This window comes from Drosophila virilis, chromosome X (assembly GCF_030788295.1).
Source record: "Drosophila virilis strain 15010-1051.87 chromosome X, Dvir_AGI_RSII-ME, whole genome shotgun sequence".
In the NCBI taxonomy this organism is placed as follows: Eukaryota; Metazoa; Arthropoda; class Insecta; order Diptera; family Drosophilidae; genus Drosophila; species Drosophila virilis.
The window spans coordinates 7,766,008-7,788,199 of NC_091543.1; the positions used below are offsets into that span (position 1 = coordinate 7,766,008).

Consider the following 22,192-nt stretch of genomic DNA (forward strand, 5'->3'; position numbering starts at 1 on the left):
TTGGTCTCGGGGTCTCTTTGGGCTATGAGCTCAAAGCTCCAGACCCACAATTGCAAGCGGCGGCGGCCCCTGTGACTGGGCTTGCATAACGCTTCATCATATGGCCGACTGCGTTTGGCCCGCTGCTGACGCTGGCTGCTGGCGCTGGCTGCGACGCGGACAGCGACAGCGACAGTGACTGCAACGTCTTTTGTTCTATGCGACAATGAAGCAAATTTTCCCACGTCCACAGCAAAGAAAGCGGCAATATCCAAATGCCAATGACTGTGGCAAGGCCTCAGCGAGGGACGCTCCACTCAAAAAAATTTCCAAGAGTTTGACACCCATAAAACGGAACTTTATGATCTGAGATCAACTCTATGGGCAATAGTTGCAATAACAATGCTTTGACTGATTAACGCTCTGCTTTTATTTCGATGCCAAAAGACTTTTCGATTTGCATAAAGTTATCAGCTAAAATAGCGATACTTTTTACGGATATATCATTTTAGCTGTAAAAATGCTTTGATTGAACAACTTTCTGCTTTGATTTTCAATTCAAAAGTCAGCAATTATAATATCTAAAAGCTGCATTTATCGATAAAATATCGATACATAATTTTCATTTTCAAGGACTTTTCAATTTGCCCACAATCGTAATGTCTATTAATCGATTAATCGATAGGCCTCATTTAGTGCACATAAGATAACCGCTTTTTCGCTTTAGTGCTGCCTAATTAAATGCGGTTTAGAACAACGTGGCAACACTCATGAAACGTTCAGGAAATTAAAACTGAAGTTGCAATAATATTAAATGTATTCTTTATGTGAGTAGATAAACGTGTTAGACAATCCCAAGTTAAGTTCGTTTAGTGTTGCCATACCAATATTTAGTTTGTATTATAGGTGGCAACTCTTTGCAAGCTGGCCCCCAATGTTGCCATTTTACTGAAATGTAATAAAATTGGCATCATATTTAAACTATCTGAAGAACTTCATAAAAACTTCGTCAATGAATTTGTATAAAACGTGGCAACACTTCACAATGTTGCCACTCTGATGTAATTGTTCAAAAATTTTAAGATTTTAATTGTGCGCTTCAACTTTTAAATTGCAAATCAATTTCTGCTTTCACTTCGTTCACGTGTTGCCACCTCGACTATGCACTGCCAAAAGGTGGCAACGCTCAAGAAACCACAACAAATTATTTGGCCACACTCCATAATCACTTTCTTTACCGAATTGCAATTGCAATTTGATCAATGTAATTGTCGAAACGCTGATCAATTGTTTGGCTATTTTTTTGCGATAATTGTTTAAATATTTTCGAAAGCTGTTAAAGCTATTGGTTAATTGTCGGCTTTATAATGTTCATCCGTGACTTACCTGATAATGACGAGAGTCTCAGTGCTTGTTCTTATAGCTATATAGTAAATCGTTAATTTGAATTATGGCTGGAGAAGCTTATTAACTCTAATGAGGCACTTGCGATTGTGAATGGGCTTTAGCTATTGTTAAGTGCTTTCAACTAGCAATTATACTTTTTAATATCTTTACTTTTGTAATAAAAAAACTGTATTCAAAACGAGTCAGTTAGGATATCCTCGGCACGTCGAACAATTGATACCCTTGCAGGCTCGTAAATGCCGAGTTTGCTCAAATATCTTGGAAAGCAGAATGTTTGGCCATATAAGAACCTACTTTTCGACTACTTTCCTATGGCTGCTATATGATATAGTGTTTCGATATTGATAATATACGATGCATATATACGCGTCGTTTTGGTCAAGATATCTTGATAAACAAAAGACTTTTCCATACAAGAACGTGCTTCTAGATCGATCGTTTTTATGGTGCCTTTATGATTTGATCGATCCGTTAATGCTGACCTAGAATATATATACTCTATGGGATCAGAGACATCTCCGTCTACACAAATTTCATGACACGCTTATAATACTCTCTGCAAGGGTATAAGAGTAAATAATTATGATAAATATGTCTAAATAAAGAACTCTTCGAGAACTATGAAAGATAAAAGATCTTGAAAACAGTCTTCGCTGAATATTTATCGTATTTTAAAAACAACTGTTGAGCTGCATTTTTATCATATTCAAAACTGTTTTTTCTTTCTGTTTTCTAAATGTGAAATTTTCAAAAAACTCATGAAATTGTTTTGTGGAATCCATGAAATTAAAAGTATATTGTATTATATTATATTATAAAAAAAATAGGACTTCCAGAGAAATTATCTATTGTGCAATTGGACTCAAGTCAAGATTCGCAATTGTGAATCGAATTGGTTAGAATCCGAAATGCTCAAATTCTCTTGAACCTGAAACCGAAACTTGAACCAGTTTAGTTACTTGGGGAAAAAGTTGTTTATTTTATTATTTGAAAATATTATTTTCCAATAATTTTAACTTAAAATATTCAGAGTTAACTATAGCATTGACATTTGAAAGAAATTTGATAAACCAAGTTCAAGCTTTGAGCTTAAAAGATGTGAATAATCAAATTCATGGTATTTGGAATTTTTTTGAGCTTAGTCTTAGAACTTAGGAAGCATAAAATCTACTCTTACCCAAATTGTTGTTGGTTCCTTTTCGATTTGTATATCTATATATCTGTATATATATATATATATACATATATCATCTGGCCAAGGTCTTTGCTAACTGCAGTTAGTTTTAATTGAAACTTTAGAAAAGCATTTTGCGAAAACTTTACAAGCTGCCCTTATGGCGTTATTTATGAGGGCCCCCAACCAAAGGTTTCTGCTGCTATTTCCCGGCGACGTTAACGTTGACGTCAGCGTCGACGCGTCGCAGCGACGTGCAAAAATGCAGCGCTGCCAAATTATTCATTGCAGCGCGGCCCACACGCTCGCAAAAAAAAAAGAAACAATGCGAACTCCCTGTACCCCACAATTTATACCCTTGCTTGGGAGTGGGTATTCTTGTTTTGTCAACGTTTAGTATATATTATAATATATTAATTAATTAATTCTTCTAAGATCTATTGAACGAGTTTTACTACATCATATAAATTTAACTATATCACATCTTAAACCCATATCTTTTAGCAAGTATAAGAAGAATCGCTTGAAGAATTCGTTTTTGAAAGAAATTTTAAAGAAGCTCATGTATGATAAGCTTTACTTTGCTGTTTACGTATAGATATGCAAACCGATTCGAGATACTATATTGTATTGATATTGATTGTAAATCAATCAAGGAAGAAAACGACACATCTTTTTATAGCGACATATCTTCGACTTCGATCCTGGTGAGATTAACTCCTTTTATAGCGCAATATCCAACGTCCGTCTTATTAGGGTATTTGTGTTTCGGCTTGCTGCAGCTAGTCTTCTGCTTGCTGCAAGTCTTTTTGTTTTTGTTGTTGTTGTTTGTTGTTGCGACCTGTCTGCCGTGCGTTGCCATATTGTTGCATTAATCAGCATTAAGTTGGCTGCAGCTGAATGCAATGATTGCCGTATCGTCGCATCGCTTGGTTGCTTTATTTGGCGCATCCGCTGCGGCGCTTTGTTCTTGCTTCTTTTCACACACAACACACACACAAGACACACACACACACACACACGACACACACACTCCAGTCTGCAGTCATATGTTTGTTCGATCCCATGACCATATGCGCACGTATATCAAATTCTGACCATTTCTGGCCATTGGCTCGCACTTCCGTTCCGCACACACATCCGAAAGTCCTGTGTGTTTGTGTGTGTGTGTGTGTGTGTGTGTGCAGCGCTTACAGGTGCGACGACAACGTCGACGCCGACGTCACGCTTCGCTGCGCCCATGCGACAGCAGCGCTGAGAACAGCTGCGGCTACGTCTCTTGTCTCTTGTCTCTGTGGAGAAAGTAAGACGGCCGAGACGGCGAAATTTATGTTTATCGCCATAACTATAACCATAACTATACACACATATATATATTTATATATTATAATATATATGTGTGTGTTTGTGTGTGTGTGTGTGTGCCTAGACATCTTTATAGAGCGACCTCATGCTAGCTGTTTTCTTTTTGGGCTCACGCAGCTCAGCTAGAAGATGGAAGGCGCGGAGTAAAATGATTATGGAAAAGTGTTCATGGCAAAACGCACGCAACTCGGCAACGTAACGCGACCAAAAAGGAAAATTCATTTAACCACAACACACACACACAACAACAACAACAATAGCTCAGCCCGTAGAGCTGAGCAAAACTAATGGAAAAGCGTTGAAGAAAAGTCGGCCTAGAATTTAAATTTCTGCGCATAATTTTATGCGTGAAAGCATTCGAATTAAATTACAGTTTAAATGAGGCATACTTATCATAATTATCGTTTACAATAATGCGCAGCATTGTTATCGATATTGTCGATTACAATAATAAACAGCCTTATTATCGATAAACACAAACCTCTTGATCTGTTGCCGTTTACCTGTCCTTATCGATAACCTAACTATCGACAAGTGTTATTAATCGATAACAGGCAAAAGTTTGGACATTTTTAATACATTTAATTAGAAGCTGGCAAGTTTTTGTTTTATTTCGCTCTCGATCATTAAACATAATATCAACTCTAGATTTTTTCACTCATAAGAATTGTTTTCTAAATTATCGATAGCTTGCGAATACAGCAGGTTTCGATAACATATCGAAACGATTCTTATCAGAGTCTACAAGATCTTCCAAAGTTAAGCATAGTCCAGCTTTAAACTTAACCAATTCTCACGCTCACTCACGCAAAAATAGTATTTAGTTAAAAACACTTAAGAAGCAAATGAAAATTATCGATAACCTGCTAATTCAGCTTGCGCCGCGGCGTTCACGCATGACATGGAACAACGACAAACGTTTCATTTCATTACCATTCCGTTCCAACTCGGCTCGTTCACGCCAGCAGTCAACGAGCGTAAAATTGTACAAGTTAAAAGGAAAATTTTTGGGCTGACGACGATGACGATAACATTTTGTTTGTAGAAGTCCGTCGCCTACACCGAGACGCAGACGCTGTGCAGTCGCGCGTGTGCAAGCGCGAAAAAAATATGAAAAGAAACAATAATAATAGAAGCTCTAAAAAGGCAAACAAAAACTAAAATTAGTTAACAATTTGCAAGGCACACAGAAAAAGGCAGCGTGTCTTGGCTGAGGGCATAAGGCATAAGGTGGGCTGTGGGCACAAGGGGTTGGTAGGGCTCCGGTACTGGGTCGGGGACAGTCAGGGTCAAAACCATAGGGCAACCAGCACGCCATGACCATAAATCTTAATTGTCGACGCAGGCAAGCGTAACCGCCGACGTTGGCGCCGCTGCCGGCGTGTCGAGCCGACAGCAGCTTGCCAAGTTAGTTAGTCAGTCAGTCAGTTAGCCACTCGGCGGGTCGATTGGTCGCGCCTTTGTGTCGTTACTCGCTCTTATTAGCAAAAAAACAACAATTGTGATTACTGTAATTGTTCGCGTTGCACCGTTCGCTCGATACTCGTTGGTCGCTACTCGCTATTCGCTATTCGTTACTCGATACTCGTTGTGCACTACTCGTTGGGCATTACTTAGTACTCGTTACTCGCTACTCATTGCTCGTGACTCGCTACTCGCTACTCCCAAACTTACCACTTAAGAACTAAAACCACGCTTGTGTTCGTTATAATTAGTCGTGCTGTAGCATTGACTCGTCACTTGCTACTCGTCCACAACGAATAATGCAACGAGTGTTTCGCTATGATTTACAGAGCAAGTGGATGAAAATCATGCCAGGGCCAGGGCAAAGAGACTAACAAAACGCAACACAAACCAAATACGCAAACAAAAGGCAACTAAAACAAAAAATTCACATACCAAAAAAACACCAAATACCAAGCAATATATCTAAAAAGAACAAAACACATTCTGAAAGAAAAAAAAACCAAAAATAACAAAATATACAACAAGAATAATAAAATTATAAGTCGAGCATGAACTGCGGTGCACTGCGCACTGTCAACGACGACGCGCAGCTGCAGACGTCGACGACGGCGCCGCAGCAGCAGCAGCAGCAGCAGCAGCGCAGCAAGCAGCGACTGCAACAGCAGCAGCAGCAGCAGCAGCAGCAAGAACAACAGCTACAACTTGAAGCGCAGCGCAAGATGCACTCAATGCCGCGCACGCCGACAGCGCAGTCGCAGCTGCAGTCGACGCCGGCGCAGTGCCGTGCTGTTGCCATGGAGCAGCCGCTGCGGCGCAGTACTATGCCGCGTGGGCGTGGCCTCGCCTCCTGTTTGCGCGGCGAACGCGACGAAGCGCCAACGCCGCCCATACACGAGGTGCACTGTGAACTGCAGCAGCTACAATTGCTGCAGCAGCAGCAACAGCAACAGCAGCAGCAGCAACTGCTGCAACAACAACAACAACAACAGGATCAGCTGCAACTGTGCAGCGGCAGCGGCGCAATGCCTGCAGCAGCAACAGCAGCAGCGCTCGAAGCAGCCGGCAGGAGTAAGTAATCCCTGTTATTGTTTGCAACGGGAACGGGTGAATGGAAGAATCCATAAAAGATTGTTGACTGTATAAAAATACATATGTATCTTTAAGGAAATCGAAATCAAATGGAAATGCAAAATATGCATGCATTTACCTACATAGATATATGTGCTGTTTTGGACTATATAAAAGTATATATATATAAGCCAAAATTTAAATGCAATTGACTTTCTCAGTATACAAAAATATTCTATGATACAATGAGATATACTGTAGAAAATTTCATAAGGATTGGTTAAAAAAAAACCAAAGTTATGGCATAACTCCGCGCGGAGATATGACCTTCCAAATCATCACGATTTTTTTCAAAATCAAGGTCGGTGCGAAAATCGAAACTTTTTCGATGATATTTTGCTTAATATCTCGGGTAAATAATGTCTGATTTTAAAATGTTATACCTTTTTGAATGCGTACGGATCCCTACCATCAACTGGCATTCAAACAAATTAATCATCGATGGGTTGAAAAATGTTGTTGACAAAATACCGATTCGTTCGTAAATTCAACCTTTTTGATGATTTTTTGGAATATTTCCATCAAATAATGTCCGATTTTGGAATTTTATACCATTCTTGATTCGTAAGGATCAGTTCTATCGATTGGCATCCAAAAAAGGAAATCCATAATTTTTACCCAAATCGACAAAATGGCAAGGGGTTACATCAGGTTTTTTTTGGAAAATCGAGGTCGGTGCGAAAATCGAAACTTTTTCGAGACATATGACCGGAGATATGGCGTTCCAAAACGACATAACTCCACGCGGAGATATTACCTCCCAAAACGACATAACTCCGCGCGGAGATATGACTTTCCAAATCGACAGAACTCCACGCGGAGATATGACGTTCCAAAACGACATAACTCCGCGCGGAGATATGACGTTCCAAAACGACAGAACTCCGCGTGGAGATATGACGTTCCAAAACGACATAGCTCCGCGCGGAGATATGACGTTCCAAAACGACATAACTCCAAGCGGAGATATGACGTTCCAAAACGACATAACTCCACGCGGAGATATGACCTTCCAAATCATCACGCTTTTTTTTTCAAAATCGAGGTCGGTGCGAAAATGGAACTTTTTCTATGATTTTTTTTAATATCTCGGAAATAACTCCGCGCAGAGATATGACGTTCGAAAACGACATCCCTCCGCGCGGAGATATGAAATTCTACATCATCACGTTTTTTTTTTTTTCAAATCGAGGTCGGTGCGAAAATCGAAACTTTTTCGATGATTTTTTATACCCTGAACCAATTAAAAATGGGTATAAGGGTATATTGTATATGTGCAAAATCCAAATGTATGTAACAGGCAAAAGGAAGCATATCCAACCCCATAAAGTATATATATTCTTGATCAGCATAAATAGCCGAGTCGATCTAGCCATGTGCGTCTGTTAGTCCGTCCGTCCGTCCGTCCGTATGTATGAACGCAAGGATCTCTGAACCTATAAGAGCTAGAGTCTTGAAATTTTAGATGTAGGTGCTTACTTCGTTTCCAAGCAACCGATAAAAATCGATATCGATGTCCTTTTTTTTTGGTAATTTTGTTAAGAGCTAGAGTAACCAAACTTGACATATAGCTTCTAAAATAGAATATATATATATCCATTCGATGTTGAAAGAAGAGGGTTCAGGGTATCATCTGGTCGGGAGCTCCCGACTAGAATCTCTTACTTGATATTAAATGGGCTCTGACTTATCGATGTGGTATTAACAAATTCTTATCGACCCAGCATCGCAATCAAAAAATATTCCCACTCTGTTTACGAAATTGACCATAAAAACTGGGAAGAAGCAGCAGCATGCTAATGAGAACGAAAGAATGTGAACTACAACTCGACAAATTGGGTCCGTTAATGTATCACATTTGATGATACGCACTCCGCATGATGCCAATGACATCAGCAGCTGCTGAAACTGGACGAGGGGCAACGGGTGGGACAGGCGGGGGGGCTGGCTCATTTGCTTTGATGTCATTAGTGTGGAGGGGGTTGGGGGTTGGGGGTTGGGGGGCAGCGCACTCGATTTACAGTTTGCGAATAAGTGCGAATGAAGATGCGAGAGCGAATGAAAAGAAGAACGTCGCACGTAGTAATCGGGGCGAATTGGCGGCGAAATGCTGGCGAAATCATAATGCTGATGCTGTCTGCCGCGTTAATCGATCTTAGCTAACGGTAACTGCAGCCGCTGACCATGCAACATTGTGTGGCAAGAACATAATACGTAATCCGCGAGATAGTAGTATGCGTTACCTGTACAGACAAACCGCTAGACGTAAAAGGTTACAAGCCGAACATTAAACAACAATTAGACAAAAGAACTGAAATGATACGGAACGGAATGAAATCGAATGAGTTGAGTTTCCATTGAAATGCAATTCAAGACAACTGAAGAAACATTATCACACAAACACACACACACACACACACACACATGTAGAGTGTGTAATATTCTGTGGAAGCGAGTGCAGTCAATGGGAATGCACAATTGGTTGAATCATTGAATGATTCTCAACTTCCAAACGGACTATCTGCGAGTACAAGATGGGTTTAATTTTATGTGCACGTCGTTTATAGCCAGCGCTTCCTAGCGCTTCTTCACATTACGTATACCCTGTAAAACAAGTCGATAGAAAGAGTATTTGTTATGGTTATGGTCGGCATCTTTTATTGAGATTATGCTTTAGGGACCCAAAGCGTATAGTTTGTGTATCTATATATCTGGAATAAAGAAGAATTTTATATATGGCTGATCCGAAAGCAAGTATGACCTAATGCTGTCAACCTATCGTTCAATATATCGTACAATTCTACTTCTTGATACTTCAATATCTGAGCTCTTTAAGCTTTAGCCAAAATAAGATGGGTAAAAGATATATTGGATTCACACATTAAGCTGACTTTCCAGTTTTACAATGGTTGGAAACGTTTCCAGCTTTCCAATGCATGTTATTACTTCGCTCGAAGTGTTTCCAGCTTTCCTATGACTGTAAATATTTAGCTGAAATATTTTCCAGCTTACCGATGCCTGTCAATAGTTCGCTGGAAGTGTTGAAGCCTTCCAATGCCTGGAAATGCTTAGCTATAAGTATTTCCAGCTTTCTAATGCTTGTTAATAGTTAGCTAAAGTCCGCAAATTCTAAACAGGATGTGAGTGTTAATTGATTCTAGGTTATGTCAACACTGTAAACAGAGTATCTGTTGGTCGACCAACGCGTACAATTGCTTTCTATCCGTCTGATCGCCACGTCAGCAGGGCCTGCCCTCAATTGGAAGCAACTCCAGTGTGGTTGGGGTTGGGCAGGGGGAATGTGTTGAATGGTCATGGAGACGACGACTTTCTAAGCGAAGGCCATTTCAATGGGCATTCACACACGTGCCGCACCCCTTGCCCCCGTGGGTTGTTGTTGCTTTGACAGCTGCTGCTACTGAATGCGCGTATCTTTTGTGTAAATGTATCTGCATCTGCATCTGTATATGTATCTGTATCTGTATCTGTTACTGTATCTGTATCTTTATCTGAACGAAGCGAAGTCTTTGTCATTTGACGACACATTTCTGTATGCACATAAATTGCGCTCGGCGCTGAATTGGCGCATTTTGTTGTTGTTGTTGCTGTCAATGTTGTTGTTAAAGTTGTTGTCAATGCTGTTGTTGCCGTTGGCTATTCATATTTTGCATTAATTGAAATGAATTCATAACAACTTGACATCGCCATGCAATTTGCACCCGAGCAAAAGGTCAAACCATGTAAATGGGTCGCTTTATTATTGAACGTCGCTTGGTTTTGCGTTTCGGTTCACTTGAGAACTAACTGTAACTGGCATTAAATAATGCCCATTATCTAGACACGCACTATTGATAATACTCTATACACAATTGCCTAACCTTCATTCTCTCTCTTTCTCTCTCTCTCCACCTTTTATTTGCAGGTGAGTACAAATCGAAGACACTGCCTCGAATACACTTTGATACGGCGCTAAACGATACGTCATTGAACGAAGGTAAACAATTTCTTTGTTGGGCCATGCTTGTTAAAGGGGGACTTATAGAGCTGTACGCCGATTTAGTCAATGCCCTAAATCATAGTCAGCTTGGAACTAGAATCTATCGATTTATCAAAAAGATATATGTACAAAAAATACTAGAGCGTATACCCAACTACTATTGCCTAGTTCCCTTAGATCATAATAATCTATTATAAAATAGAGTAAGTAGAGCGAAATTCGTTAGACGGAAATGTGTATTCAACTTGGGATTACAGCTCGAATTATGTTCTATGGAAAACATCATGAATTGCAAGTTTACTGGAGATAACAAAATATGAGGTGTTCTCTTTTTACAGAAACTAACTATCTAGCTATACGTATATAAGACTATTTTTTTTAGTATTTGAAAAATACCAAAAATAATTTGAAAAACTATTTCGATTTGCCAATTTCCCCTATCAATAGTATTGTATAATAATGCTTGATATATATGTGGATCAAATATGTTACACAAAGATCTAAAGAACATAAATAGTTATATTTATCGATAATCGATTATCGATTATCGAAACTATCAAGTCTGACTACTATCGATTACCTTGCAGTTTCACTGATTGACAGCAAAATGCGAACATATTTGAATAGGTTTTAGCACCAATTAGCGATCGTGTTTGAATATCGATTAAACAAATGTTGACACGCGCCCATCTCTAAGCCCGACGCATTGCCAGCTCAAAAGTTGAAGCCGCAATTGCTGTTGCATACTTTGCAGCGCTTGCGTAACACATTAGCATAGCATACGTTGAGGCTATGCGTGAGGTCGTTATTGTAGGTGGTTTGGCGGGGGAGCCGGGGGTGAAGAAACCGTAATATTTGTTAGGCCCGCATTAACAGTTCACTGTGCCGCTGACATACGCAAATGGAAATGCAAATGGAAACAGAACTGGAAATGGCTTGTTTCAAGCTTCATAAATAAGTCGCACAGTTCCGCAAAAGGTGCTGAGGATGAAAGCGAAGAGAAGGGCAAAAACACGTAAAACAGAAAAGTCACGCACTTCCGTTAAGCAGCCAACTGCTGCTGAGCGAGATAGTGTGTGTGTGTGTGTGTGCCCGTGTTGGAGAGGGATGGAGAGGGGCTGGAAATGTACGCCTCTAATTTGCTTATTATGCGCTGCCTGTGTGCCCAAGTATCGCCTTGTGTCCCACACACACACACACACACACAAGCACACAAAAAATATTCAAGTGTGTGTGTGTGTGTACCTGCGCTCAATTAGATCAATTACGAGCCACATTGCCACTCACGCCCTTATGCCGCGCATGGCTTATGCCTGCGTCTTGTTTCGGCATCTACTTCTCCACTTACATTCTTCCACCACTTGTACTCTCTCCGGTTGCTGCTGTTGCCGTTGTTTTGCTTTCAATTCAATTTCGTACAATACACTGCGCTGCGCCTAAGACAATCGGGCATATTGTTTACCCTTGATAAATGCTTTGGTACGGCATGCAGGTATGCAGATACGATTTGGTACATGCGCATCGGCAGAAGAAAAAAAAAACATGTTTGTGCATGTCTTTGACTGTTTTGTATGCGACTTGTCACGGACACGTACAAACATGCATGCAAAATCTAACGATACGATCGAAATACACGAGAAACTTGTTAATACAATAGAAAGAAGTCCGCGGGCGGGGGGCGAAGTTCGTCTCACTTCTTGTGTGTTTTATTAACAATTATCACAAAAGACTTGAGAAAATCAATTAGCTGTTACAGTTTTGCTTATAAATGTGAGACAAATGTACACACATACATATATAATTTTTAATATACATATGTATTCTTTATGAGTGTAAGTTTAAACATTATTATCAAACTTCTGCACAGTCTGTTGATAACCCTATTGAAGCGAGAATTTTTATTATTAATAAAGATGTGTTCTGACAGCTTTGTTGACCAATTTAAATTGCTTTATGTTATATACATGGGCTTATTATATACATATTTATTTATATATTCATGTATTAAAGAGTTTATGTGTTGGTATGTTTGGGCATATTCTCAATTGCAGTGCATTTGTGTGTTCGCATGACTGAGTCTTGACTCGCTCTCTCACGCTCCTTGCACTTTGTCGCGCCATCTCGCTCACGCCGCCGACTTCGATTCGGTGGCTTTGTCAACGCGCATGGGCAGCACTGTTTCTATTTGGCAGCGTCGCTTGGCTACACTGTGGCGTGCTCTCTTGCATAGAACAGGGCTGCGACTTTTAAACGTAAATTTTCAACTGAAATTCAAACTTAAATTGTTAAATTAATTGAGTGCCAATTGTCGATTGTTTAATTTGCATTATTTGCCATAATTATAAGCACTGTTTTATGAGATAATTAATTAAAATTCACTTAAAGCAAATTTAAACATAAACAGCTCCCAATTGGTTGTGTTACCTTCCAGCCCTGTTTTAAAACAAACAGCGTCGATCGTTCTCTCACTCTCTCGCCACAATCGCTCTCTCGCATTTTTATCGTGGCCATGTCGCCGCCGCTGTAGCAACGGCTGCGTCGGCGGCGGCAGCGTCAGTTGTGAGAAAGGCGCGTCAGCGAGTGGTAGCGAAGCGGGAAGACGAAAACAACGCAGACGCCTTCCAATGCGTTTTTCTATCTTGTCTTTATTTTTGTTTTTGTTGCGTTTTGTGGTTTAGTTTTCCATACACAATGTATCCTCATCTTCCGAGTGTCGCGTTACTTTAGCAGCGTTTCTCTCCTTCACTTTGTGCGTGCGTAAATGTTTTTTTTTTTTTTAATATTATTTTAATTGTGATTGTTTCGTACTGTTTGTTTTGTGTATATGTGAAATATTTGTTGATATTTAAAACAAATCAAAAGTGCGTGTGCATTTCGTACAACAAGTCATTAAATGCTGTGTTGCATGCAACAAAACGCAGCGAATGTGATGCTAAGCCGCGATAAAGCAACTGCAAACAACCAACAACAACAACAACAACAACTGGCGACAACGACGCGTGAAAAAACTGTAAAGCAGAAAAAATAATATAAAACGTTCGCTCGCAAACGCGGAAATGCACTTGAGCGCATAATTTTTATAAGCCAAGCGACACAAACATCAGCAACAACAAAAACGACAACAACAACAAACGAAACTGAGTAAAAAAGCATAAAGAAATACATACAGCAAAAACAAAAAAGAAAAAATTGCTTGTCAGCAAATTGCAGCAGCAGAGCAGAGCAGCAGCAGCAGCAGCAGGCAAAGAAGCCACAACAAACGGACAAGCATACAGAAACAGAAAAACACTCTCACACACACACACACACACACACACACACACATAAGAAATACCTGCACACTGCGCTCTCTTCGTCCAGTCGTACGCGCGCGTGCGCGCCTGTATGTGTGCGTGAGCGAGAGAGAGAGAGAGCGATGTTGTGCGCGGCGCCTGAGCGCAACAGCAGCAGGAATAACAATTAAAAGAAACGCGCAAAATGTTGCAGGCGCATAGCGACGCCAGCAGCACAACAACAACGACTAGAAACAGCGCCGAGAGCAGCGACAGTGGTGCCGCAGCGACGCCAACGCAGGAGGAGAAGACACAGCGTCGCCGCTCCACCTTCTACGTGCCGCTGGTCATCGAGGACGACGACAACGTCGCACAGCAGCAGCAGCAGCAACGCCATTTAGCACCGCACGGCGGCAGCAGCTCCAGTTTGAGCAGCAACAGCTGGAAAAAGAGCAATACAGTTAAAAAAGTTGAGCGCAAATCTAACGGCAGCAGCAGCAGCAGCAGCGTGAGCAAAATGTCGCCGCCTTGCGGCTTCAATTGGAGCATTAGCGGCAGCGACGTTGCTGCGCAGTATTCGGACTCTGATGATGAGGATCAGCTGCAGCAGCAGCGTCAGCGCCAGCAATTGCTTAAGGCTGCGACAGCGGGTACGTCGACGTCAACGTCAACATCGACGTCAACGTCAACGCCAGCGTCGAAGCTCAAACGCTATGGCATTGTGCTCAATGTGATCAGCCTCAATGGCAGCGGTAGCGGCAGCGTTGCTGACGATAGCAGCGGCATTGTCGTTGAGCCTTTTCCTAATATGCCGCCAGATGGCGCCAGGTGTGCGCCACGCACACACTTCAATGAAGATAACGACATTGTGATGGCAACGCCGCCCAAACAGCAGGCGCTCTCGCTCTCACCCGCACACTCGCGTCAATCGTCAGCTGCTGTCGACGATGACGCCTCCGTCGCTGTCGCCGCCGCAGCCGTCGACGACGATGACTCAGAGATAAGCCGCATGCAGACAAACACCTCAACGCCCATTAAGCTAATGAAGTCGCGTTCGCGCACAAACATTTTGGCTGTGCCGCTGCCCAGTGTGGAGCGCGGTCTGGCAACGACGTCAACAGCGTCAGCAGCAGCAGCAACAACAACAACAACAAAAACAACAACAACACTGATCACATTACGTGCTAAGGCGAAAACGCTGCCGCAGAACCTATCGCCGTCAGTTGCACTGCGCGAGGCGGCCGCGCTGGACGATACGGCGCACTATTACAGCAACAATAATAACAGCAGCAACAATAACAAGCAGCAGCAGCTGCCGCAACGTCAGCTGTTTGGCGGCAGCAGCGCCAGCCATTTGGACGTCAGCAATAACTGCGTCGGCGGCTCTGGTTCCGTTGCTGGTTCCGGTACCGGTTCCGGTTCCAGTTACAAACTGCAGAGCAGCGCCTCGGCTGCCTCCATTCTAACGCACAGTTTTCCGCCCAAGAATTTGTTTCTCCTGAAATCAACGCCCAAGTTAACTGCGGATGCCACGCCCCCGCATCCGATCCCAGCAGCGACGATCACATCGCCGCCAAAGAAATCGCTAAGCTTTATTCGCCGCGCGCACTCGACGAAATTGTCGCGCAGCAATTCGCTGCTGAAAACGATCGGCGGAGGGGCTGCGGCGGCAGCAGGCGGCGTCGGCGGCGCAGGAGCAGCAGCAGCGCATCAGTCGCTGGTGATGCTGCCGCACGGCATGTCGTCGGGCACAGCGCTGTCGGCGTCGAACAGCTGCGCCAGCGACACGACCGGCAGCTGGGGCAAGCACTTCTACGTCAGCTACGACGTCTGCCCGCTGGGCCTGGACGAGCTGAGCGCCTACTTCCAGACCGACCACTGCGAGGAGCTCATCTGCGAGCGCTTCATGCTGAAGGATCTCACCATGCACACGACCACAACAACAACAACAACAACTGCCGCCGGCGTCGCAGCAGCCGAGGCAGCCGAGGCAGGAGGCGCCTCCACATCGGTGTCGGAGCAGCAGAGCAATGCAACGGCAGCGGACGATGATGCGGGACATCATTCTGGTAGGTGACATGCTGTATACCCTGTCTGAGCCTGCTCATGGCATATGCATATATTTTCTGGAACAGCAAGAAGTACAGTGCTCGCTGCCTAATTTGAATTCCGCAAGGACTCCTCTGTGTTCTTCCAATGAAGTAGCAGTTTTTTTTTCTTCCTTCCACTTTTCCATATTGGAAGTAGACTGCACATTGTTCCAATACTCGTATTCCAATTGCTCACATATTCCAGTGTATAAATTCGCTTTCGTAAATCCCATATACTGTTTCTCATGGCCATAAGATACGCAGCGATCCGTCAAATTTACAGTTTTTCTATGATATATTGTTGCTTTTTAAACACTTGCAATGGGTATATTAATTCTTGAATAGAGTTTGTCACAGTTTTCAGAAGCAGAAACATAAAGTACACATATATATTCCTGTTAGTTATTTCTTTGAAACATTTTCCCGAACAAGATAAAAAAAAGAACGTAGTTTCTTTTGTAACAAATTTGGTTTGTTTTTTTCTTACAAGATATTCCGAACGCTAACTGAAACATTTTCTTGCATAAAGGCGGTAGCTTTCTTCTCTCTCGCTCGCTCTCTCTCTCTCTCTGTCTCTCTCTCGCTCGCTCTCCCCTACTCTCTTATTATTTAACCCCCTGTTCGTAGTGCAGTTAAACACGTACGTCACGGCTCGTTGCTTCCTCACTTCCTGTTACTGTTAATATTCTGAACCCTTGATCAATCGATAAAACCCCCCCCCCCCCCCCCCCCCCCCCCCCCCCGACCCCCTCTCCCGACCATTTCGTTGTAATTGTTTCCTATTTTTTGCCCTTCTGTTTTATTTTTTTTTATTGCTTGTTAATATGTATGCGTCTCACGGTCAGGATCGCCTACTTTGTCGTGTCTCCATTTAATACCCTGCCGCTAAACACCGCGTCGCTCGCCTCGCTTCCCTTCGATCGTGCGCATTGATCGCGGCTGCGTTTCTGCGAAGTAGAAAGACAAAGCAATGATAAGATAAGAGAACATGATTTCGATACGTTACCATTACCCCCGCCTTCCCCCAGCCCCGCACGCTTCCAATGAGTTATTCCATGCGCTCAGGCTTCCAATTCAAAGTTTTTGTATGTGTGTGTGTGTGTGTGCGTTTGTTTGACTATCGATGTACTTTACACACATGCCGCTGTGTGTGCCCCCTACCCTACCCTCCTCTCTCTCCCCTCCCTCGCTGGTCCCACGCTCATCCCTACACATTTTTGTTAAGCCTTCCTGTTCTTTGGCATTTCTGTACATACCTTAGCTACTCTTTGCTCTCTCTCGATTGTGCGTCGTTTCTTTTTCGGAATGTACGCGCGTGCATGTGTGTGTGTGTGTGTGTGTGTGTGTGTGTGTGTGTAGTAGCCCAATTGTTTGGCTCAATTGTTGCCCATTTTGATGGCGTTGGCCCTGAGAAGGCAGCGAAGCATCGCACAATGGGCGTCAACTGGCTGACAGCAGGAAAAAAAAAATGATATATAAAGTACAATTGTGTTTCCCCCACACTCCACACACATACACATACACATATGTGTGTGTGCGTGTGTGTGAGTGTATACATAATGACTTGATCATTTTAGCATGAACAAATTCCATATCAATTATGTTGATTATGTTGATTACTTTGAAATTGTTATACAATCACGTTTGAATGTCGGTTATTTATGATTTGTATTTGTATTTTTAGAATCGTGTTAAAAATTAACAGACAGACCAAAATCATCAGCACAAGTACATATATTTTCGTGTGAATAATAATAATTATAATAATATAAATTAGATAGGATTTGCTTGTATATCGATAACTAAACATAACTGAAACACGATAAATGCTATCGATAGTTGCCTTCGGTGATTAGACAAACCTGAATGGGAACCTCTAGCAGAATTGGCGGAAAAAGTTCACTCGTTCACTTTTTGGTCGTAAACTAAATCGATCATTTATTGCACTCGTTCCGTTGTGGAGTCGGTCCTGTAGTTCAGTAGTTCATTTTAACATTGTCGGAGCCAAAAGACACAGCTGCAAAACGAAGTATTAATAACTTCTTTACTTAAGTAAAGTACGCTTACGCTTAATTTGAACATGAATATAAGCATATACAAATCAAAACAAGACTTCTTTGGCTGGCACGTATAATTTATGCCCAAAATTCTGTTATCGATAGATGCATCGATTAATCCAATTTAATGTTATGAACACACACACACACACATACTTCATTCATTTATTCCATTGTCCCGTCTGTCGTCCAGCATTTGCTGCTTCTTTCTTTTTTTCTTTCGTTGGATTTGGCTACAATTTCAATTTCATTGCGCGTCGCCTGTCGCCGCTGTTTTTGTTGTTTCTTCTGTTTTCTTTTTTTTTTTTTTGCTGTTTTTGTTATGATTCACACACACGCACACTGACACCCGCACCGAAAAACCAGTTTAGACTGTGAACTAGCACTTGGAACTGAGAACGCCAAAAACAGCGAGTGAGTGAGAGAGAGAGGGAGAGAAAGAGAGCGCGCGCCAGCAGAGAGCGAGCGCACATTGGATACGGGCAAACGGCAAACAAACGAAACGCTTTATTTAAAAACTTCAAATTGTTGTTGGCATATTTTTGTGCATGTTTAGCAGTTGTTGTTGTTTCGATGCTCGCACACATGCAGAGTGCCAGACAGGCTGGAAGGCAGACGCACAGAAAGAGAGAGAGCCAAAGGGATAGAGAGAGAGAGAGAGACGGACACACGGCGCAGTTGCATTCTTGTGGACTGATCGAGTAGAAGGGACAGAGAGCGAGAGAGGTGGAGAGAGAGAGAGAGAGCATTGAAGAGGGACACACAGCAGTCGAGCGTTGTTGCATTTTATTTGAAATTTGATAAGACGAGAAAACGGTTTTGTAACAGCGACTCAGCTGAGCGATTCTCGATAAAGCCGCACACACACACACACAGACACACACACACAAACATAGCAAATGCTGATAGAAAGACACATAAGCAAACATTTGTTGGAAATGTGTTTTGTAATGCAAACACACACACACACACACACACACTCACACACACTCACACGTGCATATTAAGACATGATTGTGCCTGTCTGTATGTGCGTGTGTTTGTATTTGTGCACTTCTCATACATGCACATTTATTGATTGGTTCCCGACTGTTTTCCTGTCTTCTTATCGGCCTGGATCACAACGCAAACGCATCTGCCATGGCCAGCTTTAAAGGATCCCCCTTCCAACTCGTACATCCCTCCGCCCCATATATGTATGTATGTATATTTGTATGTACATAATTTGTTATCTGTATCTTGTGTACGCTTTCGACCATTTATCAGCTCGAGCTGACGGATCGTGTGAGATCGCATAGAAAATACATTTGTTTAACGCGCCGTTAATTGAGTTGACCTTATCGGCGAGCCGGAGCCAATCTCCCTCCTATATATAATACATTAACGTATTCGATTTCCAATCCATTTCCCATGCGTTGTCTACTCCCCCCCCACTTCTTAATCGCTTTCACTGCCCCGTAACCCCTAATCCCTGACCGCTGGCCGCTGGTAACTGGCCTCACACGAATTGAAATCCGTTTTGGAACGCATTCCAAATGTCGATGAAATCACCAACAGCATTCGAAACACACGTATTCGGATCACACATCTCTCTCTCTCTCTCTCTGGAGGTCGCTGCCTCCTCAACCCAAGATGTGCCACCTTCAGCTTTATTTATTTTGACCAAAATTGTCTTGTCCTACACCTCCCCTGCCCTGCCCTGCCCTGCCCTGGCACGACTGTCTCTGTTGCTGTAATAGGCCCTGGCCCTTGCCATATGTGGCACTGATTGCGATCTCTAAAATAGAATTGGCAAATATTATGGGTCGAGGGAAAAAACAACTGTTAAATGTTTACGAACGGGCGACAAGATTAACGAAAGCGTTTTGGTCAATTTTAGTTTTGTGTGGGTTTGATTTCAAGTATAAAATCAATAATGTTTACATAGTTATGTTAGTGTTAACATAAAATGTTAAATGTTTGCATGCGGGCGACAAGATTAACAAAAGCATTTTGGTCAATTTCAGTTGTGTGTAGGCTTGATTAAAAGTCTGTTCACATATAAATGTTAATGTTAACGAGCGATGTTAATGTTAACATAAAATTACTTACAAAAGCGTTCGGCTTAGTTAACTTTGTTTAAGTCTAGGAATTTATTAAAATCCACGTCTTCCGTTAACACTTGGTTGCATCTATGTATATATAATTTATATGATAACGCTTTCAACAAGACCTCGCATACATTTTGTATATTTATTGAAAATGTGTTTATTGAACCCAGTTTTATTTGAGCAGCATTTCAGAATTGTCATGAGAAACGATAAATAGAATGTCCGTCCCGGCTGATAAGACAGACGAAGTTTATTATTTGATTACACTTTAGAAACAGCTCAAATGCATACATAAGTCATTTTTCATTTTTCATTTACCCAGACGATCTGCCATAAATTCCAAATGAGATATTGGAAATGTCAAGTGTTTGCTGAGATATGATCTATAAATATAAATACATATTTGTAATAGATTGTCTAATGTTGCTTGGAACTTAATGAAGTTGCAGATAAAGTAAAAAAAAGATTAGAAAAATAGAAAATTAAAAAAAAAAAATGAACGTGAGAGTACAGAGAGACCTTTTAAGGTCGTGATATGTTAAATTGAAATATGAAGAAAATTTAAAGCACGTAAATAAATAGCTTATGACACCCGGAAACTTAGGAAACCATTTAAGCAAAGCCATAAAAGATTTAAATAACTTTTAATGAACTATGAGACAATTAATGCAGTCAACCAAATGCTACAGCATGCATGTTAAATTAACATAACAGACTTATGTTAGTAACAGAGTCTGTTATGCCTGTTGTGCAAAGACTTGACATAGATGCGTCTGCAGAAATTCTTAAGCAGTCATAAAACACTTAAATAACTTTAAATAAAGAAATGTTACAGTTAGTATGTAAAACTTACATAACAGAGTTATGTTAGTAACAGAGCGTATGTTATATTAAGGCTCTAAGTCATTTCAAACAAAACATTTTCTATTTGTTGTATTGCATCTTTAGAAGCTCAAGCTTAAGCTAAATAAGCTCTAGTCTGTCGTCAGATGACATCATGCTCGAGTCGCTTGGATGGAAATTACTGATAATAATGATAACTATGCGGCATTAACTACTTGCAACAGCGACTTCCTTTGCAATTATGCCGCAATGCCCGCCTCTGGCTCTGGCTGGGATCTATTACAATTATAATCAAGCCGTGCGCCGTTCTCAAGTATTCATTAACCCAACCTCACTTGTAAACATAATCATTTGTGCGCTTTTGTGGGGTGTGCCGTGTGTGTTTGTGTGTGTGTGTGTGTGTATGTCGGTCGTCTCTTTACATGGGCATTGGGCATGGTCTTGTGTGTTGTGGGCGTGGCGTGTGGGCGTTGGGTGCGTTATAAAAATCATAATCATAATCTGCGCCATTTTTGTAAGTGGAGCTATAGCTGCCTCTTCTTCTGCCTCCTCCTCTGCTTCTTCTTCGTCTTCTACTTCTTTGTCGTCATCTTCGCCCTGCTTCCTCTTCATTGTGTGGCTTTTGTGTGATTTGTTTGTGGGCAGCGCCCATTTGGGGCCGCCGGCCAAGAGTGGAAGATTTTCTCAACGGGTTTTTTGATCTCGTATAGAAATTCTTTTCATAAATAGAAGACAAACACAACAAAAAAAACATGACACAATTTTCAGACTTGTGTATACCCTGTAATTGTTAAAGGCTGGATAGAGTGTATTTCATTACATGAATATAGGTGAGAGGCAGGCGTTATGGAAACAGGCATAGAGCTCGGGGAATCAAAGAGCTATAGTCTTGATTTTTCGGATATGTACACACTGGAGGGTTATCTTGTTGCCTTTAAAGTTATATTATAATCGGATCAAAAAATCGATGAGTTATTTGAGAGTATTCACTTTTGATTTGCTGCTAGATGAGCAGTACAGGGTATCCTGTCAGTCGTGACTGTTGTTGTTGTGGCTTTCTGTTGGGCTTCTTTCCTTTTGATGACAAATCGCAGTGTTTGCATCTCTGGGCAGCTGGAAATGAATCAACGTTGCGGAAGAGTTGCCCCCAAAAGGCGCAGCTCATCAAAAATGAATAAATCAAAGGTGGAGATGTTGGGGCAGCGCGGTCAGCGCACAAAAATGATGTTTGCTTTTGCCTGATGAGTCACACACACACACACACACACACACACACACGCACATGCACACAGACAGAAAAGGGCCCAAACAGCTTGGCTAGCT

The 22,192-nt window shown here is 41.8% G+C and overlaps 1 protein-coding gene across 13 annotated transcripts in view; it reads left to right on the top strand.

Annotated features, from left to right (window-relative positions):
• The window catches only part of raskol (Ras GTPase-activating protein raskol), a 68,319-nt gene that overhangs the window by 38,048 nt on the left and 8,079 nt on the right, over positions 1-22,192 (top strand). For 5 of the 13 annotated variants that reach the window (XM_070206612.1, XM_032440766.2, XM_032440767.2 and 2 more), the window contains one exon: positions 10,443-10,514. The exons of 4 other annotated variants lie outside the window; for them this stretch is intronic. In XM_070206612.1, coding sequence (XP_070062713.1) covers positions 10,443-10,514 — 72 coding nt within the window. Of the gene's footprint in view, positions 1-5,718; positions 6,461-10,442; positions 10,515-13,076; positions 15,859-22,192 lie in introns of those variants that run through there. 4 more of the 13 variants (XM_032440765.2, XM_032440772.2, XM_032440764.2 and 1 more) reach the window with 2 other exon arrangements.